The following is a 13409-nucleotide window of genomic DNA, read 5'->3' as shown; positions in this document are numbered from 1 at the left end:
GCCAGTCATTTCAACCACTGCTGTTTTGTTCTTCCCATTGAGCAATGTGATCACTATGGAACAGTGCCATTCTGTTCTAGTGCATAAAGAATCATTTTCAACTCAATTTTTCACTTTGGTTACAGTTCTTGGTAAGCCTCAGACCAACAATAACCTTCCCATCCTTGGTGATACTAATTACGCCACATCCAGAACACAATCCTTCACACAAAAACCCCAGCTAACACCACAAGCATGTAGCACTTCCATATACAACTAGAATGCATCAACAATGCCGGCACCTCATTCTCTGCTCACCTTATATGGATTCTGGATGTTCTGCTCACCATCCCTTGAAAAATTAACCTCCCCATGTAAGTGATGGATGGTTGGGAGTTGTGCAAACATTCTTGTCTGACCAGAAAAGCTGCAATCTATCTTACGATTGCTATGACTATAACCGAGTGCCCACACACTCACTTTTTAGAACAGAAATCTTTAATGAGACTCAAGCTGGCATTGGCAAACCCAGTGGTGTTAATAATGGCCAACGAGTGACTGGTTAGTTATGCAGAGTCAGCCCTTCACTAGAATGCTGGCTGATATCCAGTGATTTCCAATATAATGTGCACTGTTTATGGCAGTAAATTGGGAAAATATACAGTTTCTTTTCCGAAGAGCCTAAAGAACAGTGTCGTAGGGGGTAATTTTACATCGGGTAATACTCAAATAACAAAATTCATTTTCAAACAGCACTACTGTCCCTCAACGTTCAGACAGTCACCCATAAGCCCAGCGATTCTGCTTTTGTTGATTCTCTATCAATCTCATTGAATCTCTTACTACCGATATTGAACACGCAAATGACAGCATGCAGCAAGTTTTCATTGTGCTAGTCTCTGTACAGAAAGCAGGCAGACTCTTCATCCTTCTCAGTACAGACACCGATCAGTCACGTCTGTAGCTCAGTGCCGCTTTGCTCAACGGCTCAAACAAACAGCTGATAAAGTCACAAATAACACTTTTCAGGACTATCCCTGCCCCTTAAAACAGGGTGTCACGGGTTGCGGGGCTTTACAGTGCACAGCAAGTGAATCGAGTTTTCAGCCTTGCATTATTTTAATCCCAGTAATTCTAATTAGTAAAATCAGAGCACAACAACATCTGAACTAATTACAGTTTATTTATTAGTTTTGTTTAAATGGCAAAAAAGAATCTTGATTGATGCGAGTCGGTTATTCAGTGTGTTACAATTCTTACAAATAATGAGCTCATTCAGAATTCACCTGGAAAGCTTTGCGATTGTGGCTAATGTAAAATGATACTTTTGTAGGGATTTATGGCGGGATTGAATTAGTTCGAGACCGAGTTCATCGCTGCTGCGATGTCCTGTGGGAACAGTACTGTCAGCATAAGGGCATAAAACAATGTGCATGGATTATACAATTGTACAGCGCAGGAGGAGGCCATTCGGCCCATCCTGCCTGTGCCGGCTCTCCAATTAGTCCCACTCCACCCTGCTCTTTCCCCAGAGCCCTGCAAATTATGGGGCAGTTTATTCGAGATCTACCATTGCTGTGGTGATAGAGCTAGAAGGGGAAGAGATGGATCTCATTATGTCATTATTCACAGCCTGGGCGTCGGCTCAATCAACCTTTAAAGCTGGTTTTCAGCCAATGACAGCTCTTTCTAGAAATAGTTCCTCCAAACACGGATGATAGGAGCAGGAAGGCTGAAGAAGAAAGGTAAGTGGCAGATTACTAAATGAAAAGAAACAACAAAAAAAGGGAGAGATAGCTGGAGAGAGCACTTCCACAATCTCCGGACCTCCAAGTGCTTCACAGCCAATTACGTTTAGCAAGATAGGGGAGGAAAAAGAGATGACATAGAAAGTACAAGCAAAACGGATTTTTAATTTTCTGATTGCATTTCAGGTGCTTATTCAGCCATTATTCCCCAGTCCCCTGGAAATTCCTCTGCCTGGCTACTTCCCTCCATGCTTTCAAAAGCTTCTTTAAAACCTTTCCCTCAGACCCCGGCTTGGCCCCTCGCTCTCGCCCTCAGTTTCCTTCCTTCATGGCTGTGCAGTGTTTCTTCCTCAATATAAAATGCTCGGAGTTTCCTGTACACAAGCAGACCTATAGAAAGCAAGCTGCCACTGATTTAGTGCCGGGTTAATGCTGGGCAGTAAAAGCTGTTCCTGACATTTCAGTAGGTTTATTATTGTAATATTGGTGCTCATTTCAGCATTGCTGAGTGTCTGGAGAATGGGGAAAGTCCATTACATTGTCAAAAATAAGCTTGAAGGTAATAAATTTCACGGTGGGGCTTTGAGAACAGTCCCTCTGAAAATAGTCACTTGTAACTTTACCTCGTGTTTCCTGAATTAACTTTTATTGATCCAACGCCATTCCTCCATAACAGGCCCTCTCCATGAACTATTCTGATTATGCCGATTGTGACTGTTTTCATTGTTGAGGAAACCGGTTAGAAGTGGGTTTGGCAAGTCAGAGGTTGTGGGTTCAAGTCCCCCGAGGACTTGAGCGGAATATCTAAGCTGACAGTCCAGCACAGCGCCGAGGGACTGCTGAATTTTGGTTAAACGGAGGCCTCGCCTGTTTGGTCCAGTGGTTCAAATGAAGATTATAGATCCCTGGCCGCGAGTTAAAGAGGAGCGCAGCCTGCTTGTGGTGTCCTGACTGAACGTTCCTCACTCAACCACCACCAGAAACAGGTGGACTGGTCCTTGCTTGTTTGTGGGATCTTGCTGTGTGTAAAATGGATGTACATGCAGTGCTTTGAGTCATTTCCGAAACGTGATAAGCCACTGTATAAATCTGTCCTTTCTGTTAACTAACTTGTTCATTTCACTTGCTGCTTACTGTGCAATCCCAACAAATGCAATTGGACTCCTGCAAAACTTCAATAAGTGTATCCTTCCACCTCTGTTTAGAGGGATGGAGGAGTTTAAAATTAAGACGGGTGCCTAATTTTGTTTGAGCCCCATTTATTAGCAATAGTTAAAATCCAGTGATTTCCAATGGGGTACAGTGCATGGAGTACAGGTAAACAGGCCATCAGCAACAGAACTGACAGTTCAATCAAACGCAAAATTGTACACAGTCATTGTTTTAGATAAAAATACACAAGATCAAAAGAAAAAAATTCCACAACTTTTCAGATCATTTCGTAGCACCAGGTCTGAAACAAGCACCTTTGGAATCTGAAACCTTTGCTGAAATCCCGATGGGGATCTAGATTTTGCAGTTTGTTTAAAACTTAACCTGATACAATTCTGTAATGCAGAAAACCTACAAGCCAACCCCGGCAATAATATATACAAGCACATGGGAGCGGGAACTATTCTGGCTTCCAGTTTAAGAAAGGAACTTCATTGCTCTCTGGTCTGTGACGTTGCCATGCATTTACAGGAGCATCATGGGAGAGGGAGCCTGACCCGGGTCAGGCCTGGGTTGTAAACGACACTAAAGTACCAATACGGCCCAGTGAGACGGACCTCTTAGAACTTCAACAGGAAAGGTGCATCTCAAACAGGTGAACCAAGCACTTCTTCAACACATACTTGTATCTAAACAGATACCATTGGGTATATATTACCGGTGGGGTTGACTTCAACATGCTCTGCTTTGACATTTTATAACAAAGTGATTCTAATGCTAGTGAAAAAAACAATTGTTCAGTACTTCCCAAAGTCAACTCTAGTGTTAAACAATCTCTCCAGTGCCTGCTGAATAAGTTAAAACTGCTAATGAAATCTTATCAGATAAGGAGTCCAGCTTTTAAAAAAACACACGGAACATCCTGCTTTGACATGGACAATTTCCCCAGCGGTTTTAAGCAATGTCCATGATGGGTCCTAAGATGGCAGGCTCTCTCTGAAGGACGAGAAGGGGTTGGATCTTGATTTTCGAATGCCAAAGAGGCTCGCTGCACCACCAGAATGACTGGTCACCTCATCACCCACGGCTACCCTGGTGTCTTAGAGTGTCAGAAGAAATAAACCTCACACCGTTGGAAAGAAACACCAAGACCAAGACCCACTGATACACCAGACACACTGGGGAGGGAAACACTGGGGAGGGAAAGAGAGGGGTCGAGGCAACCTGGAATCACTTTATAATGCAATCATCTGGACTTCTAAATAATCCGGGGTGGGGGTGGAGAAAGAAAATGTTTTGAGGAGAAGGCACGATGGGCCGAATGGCCTCACTTCTGTGCTGTAAGATTCTATGCGTGATACCAGTAGTTCTACCTTTAGATGGGTACTGCTAAAGCCACTGGAAATGGAAAGATGATGTGGTACAAGGAGCCCAAATTAGATGCAGCGAACACCAGGGCCATGACCCGGAGCACCGGGGCCATGACCCGGAGCACCAGGGCCATGACCCGGAGCACCGGGGGGGGGACATGACCCGGAGCACCGGGGGGGACATGACCTGGAGCACCGGGGGGGGACACCGGGGGGGGGGGGGGACATGACCCGGAGCACCGGGGAGATGACCCGGCACTTTACCCATCAAGATTCTGAGGCCTCCCGACCAACTCTACCCCAGCTTTTACAGGTAGAAGGTTTCACATCACAAAGCTGGATTTTAACTGTCCGGCTAAAGTATCAGTTCCTACAACTAGGGTCTGCCACGTGGAACTAATCTAAGTGGAGGGGTGGGGTTCTGTAAATCGAATGGTTGTGTAGCCGGGTTTCAAACGCTAGCAATTATAAGGTACCACAGCTCCCCACAGGCTAGAAATATATCAAATATACAGTATGTAAATTATCTACAAGTTACAATGTGCGGTGTAAACAATGATTGTGTAAATGAAGGAAGTAGATTTAATAAAAAGTAAAAATATTGAAACTACATATATTTTGGTTTTCACATTTCAAAAGGGGCATAAAAATCATTTTAATTGCAAGAGACTCTATTTTCAGAAGCTCTGACCTACATCTGTAAGGAGCAGTAGATTATGATGAGTTACAGTACTGGTGTTCAGACCATTTCATACCAGTGTTCAATTATAGTCAGGTCGCAGAACAACTACTGCACATTGGAACAGGAGGAGGCCATTCAGCCCCAACAACCTGTTCCGCCATTCAGTTAGATCATGGCTGAACTGTAGCTTAACTCCATCTACCCGCCTTGGTTCCATAACCCTCAACACCCTTGCCCAGCAAAAATCTTTATAGATGGCACTGCTACTGCACTAACCCCGACTGCCCTGAATTAATGAGCAACTCGACATGCCTGCTACATGAATGGCTCTAGCTAAGCCCTTGAAGGATGACCTGCAGAGACAATCTTGATATGGTCAGTAGAAGTCTACAGATGAGGACATTATAGAAAAACAAATCAGTTCAGGGCCTCCAGTGCCCCTCTTTTTTCCCCTTCAGATTGCAGCTGTGGCAGAATGCTAAGACAGGCCTCACCGAGACCCTCTGGAGATTGCCATCTCCATTTGGGAACAGGCTATGACCCAGAATTTAGGTCCCGCTAACGCTGCGCAGAAACTTCAGACCAAGGATTTCCGTGGGGACTGCCAGCCATGTTGAAACTAACTAGCGTCCTTTAAGCTCTGCGCGGGGCGAACAAAACTAAAATAAAACCTGGATGAGAACAAAGAAAGTTAGCTAAAAAAAACTCTCCAACTTCCCCCCCCCCCCCCAAAAAAGTTCCTATTATTTACTAAAATCAAATTCACTCACTATAAATATCTCAATTTAATTTATTTAACAGGGCCAGATTGTACTAAAGGGGTCAAATAAAAAAAATAAAAAGGGGGAAAAAAAGACAAACTAGATCAGAAAAGTCTAAGACAAAGCTGCAGCTAGAACATTGAAACAGGTGAAGCAAGGGGTCAGCCACAGCACAGAGAAAGCAGAGTGCGGAAGAACAGAGAGACGTAATGTGTAGGTCAAAGTGCAGTGCTGTTTGCAGGTCACAGGGCAAAGGGCACAGGGGGGCAGTAGGTGGAATGCCATGCACCATGGGAGGAGAGGATGATGAGTACTTAATGGTGCAGATCACGAACCTGGCACGTGTAGGACAGCAGTCCCCTCGTCCATTGCAAACATGTTGGAGCCTGTGCAGATGTAGACGCCAGCATCCTCCGGGCGAACATTGCGGATGGTCAGGATTCCATTGAAGTCCACAGCGGTGTTTGGGAGTTTTCCCCCGAGCTGACGGGTCCACACCAGCGTGTACGCTGGCGACTAGAAATCAAAATGACACCAAATGTCACATTCCGCGACTGAACATGCAAATATCGCCAAACAGTTATCAAGTCTATAATCAGTGCTATAGTTAAAAAATAGCAAGAAATTTCCACTGGTAACAACGTCCAAGTGTAAAACCACTAATTACCTATTGCACAGATGCTTTTCAAATTGAGCAATTAAAAAAAAAAGTTCAGAGAAATGATAAATGTAGGTGTCAGGTGTGGCTCAGTTAGCATTCTCGCCTTCCAATCAGAAGGTTGTAGTTTCAAGTCCCACTCCAGCGACTGGAGCTCAAAATTCAGGCCGACACTCCAGTGCCGTGCTGAGGGAGTGCCGCACTGTCAGAGGTACCGTCTTTCAGATGAGACGTTAAACCGAGGCCCCGTCTACCCTCTCAGTTGGATGTAAAAGATCCCATGGCACTAATTCAAAGAACTCCGAGCGTCCTGGCCAATATTTATCCCTTAACTAACATCACTAAAAACATATTATCTGGTCATTAACTGTTTGCGGGACATTGCTGTGTGTAAACTGGCTGCAGCATTTCCTTACAACAGTGACTACACTTCAAAAGTACTTTATTGACTCTGAAGCCCTTTGGGATAGTCTGAGGTTGTGAAAGGCGCTATATAAATGCAAGTCCTTTCTTTCTAAATGCTATTCCCACTATTGTTCTATATTGCTTAAGTATCTCTCTTTTTAAAGAGTCATGGCCTTCCGTGTAATGACTCGGTATCTGAAGAGTAACTGACTGATTATTCAGGGCTCTTGTGTACTTTCTAACACCAGTGTCTCTCAGTGTTTGGAGACAGTTTCTCACGGAGTACTGAATACTAATCAAACTTCGGAGGTTTTTTAGTTTAAACTGTACATCTTAAATGATTCTGGGTGATTTCCATGCTTTATGTCTCGCCTCCATATATCAGTTTCTGCAAATCCTTTGCACCGAGCCCCATTCAGTGGCCAAGATGGTGAGCAGGTGACCTGCTCCCGGGCCACCAGGGGGAGCACCAGGGCACCCCAGGGAGAAACTTCGGTCGTTACTGTCGTGGGGTAAAACTCCAAAAAAACACACACTATTTTCTCTAGTTGATCATTTCTCTGCTTTTTGCTCCAGCTCATGCACGCACTAAAGCTGGGAGGATGAGTGACTGGCCCTCAGGCATTTACTTCCAATACTCGAAACCGGAGCAGGTCCCAGGCGCGGAGTGGGCATCCCCGGCGCGGAGCGGGGGTGCCCAGCGCGGAGTGGCTGAGGGATGTTTACCTGGCTCTTTGCTGTACAGATAAAATTGACTGTGACGCCAGATCTCACTGTTTGTGTCTTCGGTTCTTCCACGGTCACTGTTATGGCTCTGAACGATGGGACTGTGGATAAAACAGGTAGATGCACATCACAGATATATTGATATCCTTTCAGCAAGATCAGGAACATCAACACACTGAAAAGCCCAATCCTAAACAGGCTACAAAAATAGAATAGAAAATCAACATATGGCAGCTCGGAAGTAGTGTTGAATCATAAACAAAGGAAAGACTTCAATACAAAAAAAAGGCAATCATAAAGGGATAAAACACATCATGGTCTACTGCCCTAGTCTACATACATGTGAGGAAAACCTGGTAACTCAGGAGTGATGTTGTCATCTGGGAATCTTGCAGGCCTTGCAGGAGTTGAACTGTTGCACGTTGTATATTCTGCTGGTGCCGACACACTGGTTAATTCAAATTCGCTTTTTGCTCAAGAAAATTTGAATTATCCAGTTAACCAAATGAATCAATTTAAATAAACCAACGTAGGCTTTTAGTGCTCAAACAAAAGTTGAATTAATAATTGAAATTGAATGACTTCCGGTTAAAAGGAGTGAACTGTACATTTTTTCCAACTTCGTTTATGAGGAATCGCTCTGAGCACAGTGTGTTTAAACATAGAAACATAGAAGATAGGAGCAGGAGTAGGCCATTCGGCCCCTCGAGCCTGTTCCGCCGTTCAATGAGATCATGGCTGATCATCCAAACTCAGTACCCTGTCCCCGCCTTCTCCCCATATCCCTTGATCCCTTTAGCCTTAAGAAATATATCTAACTCCTTCTTGAATATATTTAATGAACTGGCCTCCACTGCCTTCTGTGGTAGAGAATTCCACAGGTTCACCGCTCTCTGGGTGAAGAAATTCCTCCTCATTTCTGTCCTAAATGGCCTACCCCTTATCCTTAGACTGTGACCCCTGGTTCTGGACTCCCCGACCATCAGGAACATTCTTCCTGCATCTAGTCTGTCCAGTCCTGTCAGAATTTTATAAGTTTCAATGAGATCCCCTCTCAATCTTCTAAACTCCAGCGAGTATAAGTCCAATCGACCCAATCTCTCCTCATACGTCATTCCTGCCATCCCAGGTATCAGCCTGGTGAATCTTCACTGCACTCCCTCCATGGCAAGAACATCCTTCCTCAGATAAGGCGACCAAAACTGCACACAATACTCAAGGTGTGGTCTCACCAAGGCCCTGTACAACTGCAGCAAGACATCCTTGTTCCTGTACTCGAACCCTCTCGCTACGAAGGCCAACATACCATTTGCCTTCTTAACTGCCTGCTGCACCTGCATGCTTACCTTCAGCGACTGGTGCACAAGGACGCCCAGGTGTCGTTGCACTTCCCCTTCTCCCAATCTATTGCCATTCAGATAATAATCTGCCTTCCTGTTTTTGACACCAAAGTGGATAACCTCGCATTTATCCACGTTATATTGCATCTGCCATGCTTCTGCCCAATCACCCAACCTGTCCAAATCATACTGGTGTTTCTCTGCATCCTCCTCACAGCACACACGCCCACCCAGCTTTGTGTCGTCTGCAAACTTGGAGATATTACATCTAGTTCCCTCGTCTAGATCGTTAATATATATTGTGAATAGCCGGGGTCCTAGGACCGATCCCTGCAGTACCCCACTAGTCACTGCCTGCCACTTGGAAAAAGACCCGTTTATTCCAACTCTTTGCTTTCTGTCTGCCAACCAGTTCTCTATCCAAGTCAATATCTTGCCCCCAATCCCATGTGCCTTAACTTTACACGCTAATCGCTTATGCGGGACCTCATCGAAAGCCTTTTGAAAGTCCAAATACACCACATCCACTGGTTCTCCCTTATCTATTTTACCAGTTACATCCTCAAAAAATTCCAGTAGATTAGTCAAGCACGATTTACCTTTTGTAAATCCATGTTGACTTTGTCCGATCCTGTCACCGTTTTCCAAGTGCTCTGCTATTACATCTTCTATAATGGACTCTAGCATTTTCCCCACTACCGATGTCAGGCTTATCGGTCTGTAATTCCCCGTTTTCTCTCTACCACCTTTTTTGAATAGCGGGGTAACATTAGCTACCCTCCAATCCATGGGTACTGTTCCAGATTCCATCGAATGTTGGAAGATGATCAGCAATGTATCTACTATTTCTCGGGCCACATCCTTAAGTACCCTAGGATGTAGATTATCAGGCCCTGGGGATTTATTGGCCTTCAATCCCATCAATTTCCCCAACACCATTTCCCTACAAATACTGATTTCTTTCAGTTCCTCCCTTTCATCAGACCCTATGTTCCCCGACATCTCTGGGAGATTATTTGTGGTAGAAGATAGGAGCAGGAGTAGGCCATTCGGCCCCTCGAGCCTGCTCCGCCATTCAATGCGATCATGGCTGATCATCCAAATTCAGTACCCTGTCCCTGCCTTCTCCCCATATCCCTTGATCCCTTTAGCCTCAAGAAATATATCCAACTGCTTCTTGAATACATTTAATGAATTGGCCTCAACTGCCCTGTGTGGTAGAGAATTCCACAGGTTCACCACTCTCTGGGTGAAGAAATTCCTCATCTCAGTCCTAAATGGCTTACTCCTTATCCTTAGACTGTGACCCCTGGTTCTGGACTCCACCGCCATCGGGAACATCCTTCCTGTATCTAGTCTGTCTAGTCCTGTTAGAATTTTAAACGTTTCAATGAGATCCCCTCTCATTCTTCTAAACTCTAGCGAATATAAGCCTAATCGACCCAATCTCTCCTCATACGTCATTCCTGCCATCCCAGGTATCAGTCTGGTGAATCTTCGCTGCACTCCCTCCATGGCAAGAACATCCTTCCTCAGATAAGGCGACCAAAACTGCACACAATACTCAAGGTGTGGTCTCACCAAGGCCCTGTACAACTGCAGCAAGACATCCTTGCTCCTGTTTAATGTGCCACAGGCTCTCTCCAGATGCTGTTTTGAAAACCACCTAAGATGGGGGGGATTTACAGGGTTGTTCGAGCCAGACAATTGATTCTCTCCGGAGCAGCTCATAGATCTGATGCACATAGAGTCATACAGCACAGAAAGAGGCCCTTCAGCCCATCGAGTCCGCGCCGGCCAACAAGCCCTGTCTATTCTAATCCCATTTTCCAGCACTTGGTCCGTAGCCTTGTATGTTATGGCGTTTCAAGTGCTCATCTAAATGCTTCTTGAATGTTGTGAGGGTTCCTGCCTCTACCACCCTTTCAGGCAGTGAGTTCCAGATTCCAACCACCCTCTGGGTGAAAAAGTTTTTCCTCAAATCCCCTCTAAACCTCCTGCCCCTTACCTTGAAACTATGCCCCCTGGTTATTGACCCCTCTACTAAGGGGAAAAGTTTCTTTCTATCTACCCTATCTATGCCCCTCATAATTTTGTACACCTCAATCAGGTCCCCCCTCAGCCTTCTCTGCTCTAAGGAAAACAACCCCAGCCTGTCCAGTCTCTCTTCATAGCTGAAACGCTCCAGCCCAGGTAACATCCTGGTGAATCTCCTCTGCACCCTCTCCAATGCAATCACATAGCTCCCTGCATACCTTGGCACTCAGTCTGTTTGGAATATATTATCAGGAAAGGAATATCACGCTGCACGGTTTCCATTGTATACAGTGAGACTACTGCAGTAAAGCCATTGTTACAGTAGATTTATGGTCGTTCAAAGTGAGAAGCACTCCCATGATTCAGTACATTTACAATGTATTTCAGTGCAGTACCTGTTAATGTGACAGGGTATCTCAGAGCACCACCTGTATGTGCTTTGAGGAACTGGGAATATTATTTGATTTTGAACACAGGAGTAAATCAAAGATCTACTGATCTTTGAGAAATTACACACACACAAATATGAGGATCGTGCTTTATAAATTATAATCAAGGAAATTAAAACAAATTTTTCTGAATCAAATAATGCTTCCGCTTCCCAAGGGGCAGTTCCCGTAGCTACGCAAACATTAGCTTCTCAACACCTGATGTGTAATATTAAAAACTCTCAACATTTGCAACAATAAGTTAACAGAAAAAATTGCAAGAAATAAAGCTATAATATATACTCTGGTTCACAAACTACTGCAGACAGATTTGGTTCTTTTATCGACGGGCTGGAACAAGCGTTATTCTCGATGGGAAAACCTTCAATGGGAAGAGAGGGGAAAGAAGACGACACAATGACATAAACCGGGGGAGCAGGACATTCATTTCAAACTCAGACAATTGATTCTCTTTTTTTTTAAATTACATAAAAACCAAAACGTCACAGAAACAAAACACAATAAAAAGATGTCAAATGTTGGGGAGGAAGTGGACCCAGTAAAATACAAGAGCCCTCGATCTCCCTGGGACTGTGAAAGTGAGGTTTGAATTGTTTCTGTACTGCAGTGATCGGTTCAAAGCGTAGAGTGATCTCATTGGATTTTGATTTAGGTTTGAGTTATTTTCTGGAACTCACCAGTAACAATGACTTCAACCCGACTTGAATTGGTGCTTTGCATGTTGCGACAGGTACATATGTAAATCCCGCCATCAGATGATTTAATCTCCCGGATCAACAGCTCTTCGCCTGGAAGAGAAGAATGCAGAAGGAACGGTTAGTCACCCCATGTTACTTATAGCAGCAGATAGACAAACCCTTTGTTCCTAAACTCAATCTAGCTCTAAATCATCGACAGCCAATCGATGGGAGGGGCAGATGATCTATTTGGTGCCATGGCTATCCTCTGCAACATCAAAGGTCAATGGCTACATCGTCAGTCCACTGGAGATCAGCACCACAGGCTAGCGAGTGCTCAAATCCAACCTATGTCTCCACCAGTAACACTGTCACAACAAATCTCAGCCTTCCTCGCTAAACCGAAAAGCCTGCATTCAACGTGAATTCTGCACGTTTCTTTTCAAGTCTGTCCTTTATCTGGACTTTCAAATAGTTAAATATGGACTTTAGTCATCACCTGTTGGGCCTGGATTGTTCGATCAAGTGCGACCACAAGAGTGATCCAAACAGGAGCGGTCACAAATCCCTGAAGGGCACAGTCTCTTTCGTGGCCACTAATGAAACAATTCTCCCAAAAACTAGAGTGTGGCATAGTTCGAACAGTGGAATCCAACAGCTAAACTAAATTATTACAAGGTTAAGGGCAAACCCAGAGCAGTATCTGCAATCCATAACCCATTCACCTTCCTGGTATCTAGGGCACTGCAGAAGTGGTCCAAACAAGGACCAATGGGGGAACGCCACCCTCGGGTGACAACTAAAGTTTTACTAAACCATTCCTAGACCGGCTCGGTCCCTAATACAGAGAAGGCCGGACCCTCCAATCTCTCAGTTAGACACCCTGGTCTAAAAAAACAACCATCACCAAAACAGCTGCCTTCCACACCGACTTCAACAATCAGCTGAGACTAGTAATATTGAACAACAGTCTTCCTGACGACTGTGTGATAACAGGGACAACCTAGGCTTACACCTGGGGCTGAAGCCCAGGTCCCCCAGTATTGCTAGAGTGGGGGAGAAAGGTCGCCTTAACCGTCGATGACTTTAAAGGGAGGAAAAGACCAGGGTTTCAGAATTGCCCACAGCCCCAAAACACGTGGACCAGGGTTCCCAGCTCCTCTTTACATGTCCAGCAAAGTCGGTTATCCCAAATACTCATCCTATTCAACTAATTCACAGTAAAACCTCCTGCGAATGACCATGAATGCTCGAGTGTTCATAGACAGTATACGATTTTAACGAATGTTTCTTCATCCACCCTTTGAGATGGAAGCACCAAAATCTCCCACATGCACGGCTGGATAAATCAGCAGAAAGAGCTGCGAGCACTTGATACAAGACTCTTGATCAACTCTCAACCAGACCACAGTAATTGTGAAATGC

At 44.7% G+C, this 13409-nt stretch overlaps 1 protein-coding gene across 12 annotated transcripts in view; it reads right to left on the bottom strand.

The window, feature by feature from the left end:
* hspg2 (heparan sulfate proteoglycan 2) overlaps positions 1–13409 on the bottom strand; it is a 647132-nt gene that overhangs the window by 220469 nt on the left and 413254 nt on the right. For all 12 annotated transcript variants that reach the window (XM_085966756.1, XM_085966759.1, XM_085966758.1 and 9 more), the window contains 3 exons: positions 11985–12095; positions 7482–7582; positions 6028–6208 (listed from right to left, as the gene is read on the bottom strand). In XM_085966756.1, coding sequence (XP_085822882.1) covers positions 6028–6208; positions 7482–7582; positions 11985–12095 — 393 coding nt within the window. The remainder of the gene's footprint in view (positions 1–6027; positions 6209–7481; positions 7583–11984; positions 12096–13409) is intronic.

This window comes from Somniosus microcephalus, chromosome 25, assembly GCF_052327205.1.
Source record: "Somniosus microcephalus isolate GS21.2 chromosome 25, FLI_Smic_1.0, whole genome shotgun sequence".
NCBI classification, from domain to species: domain Eukaryota; kingdom Metazoa; phylum Chordata; class Chondrichthyes; order Squaliformes; family Somniosidae; genus Somniosus; species Somniosus microcephalus.
Note: the sequence above shows the minus strand (reverse complement) of the source record. Positions and strands in the feature narration are given on the sequence as shown.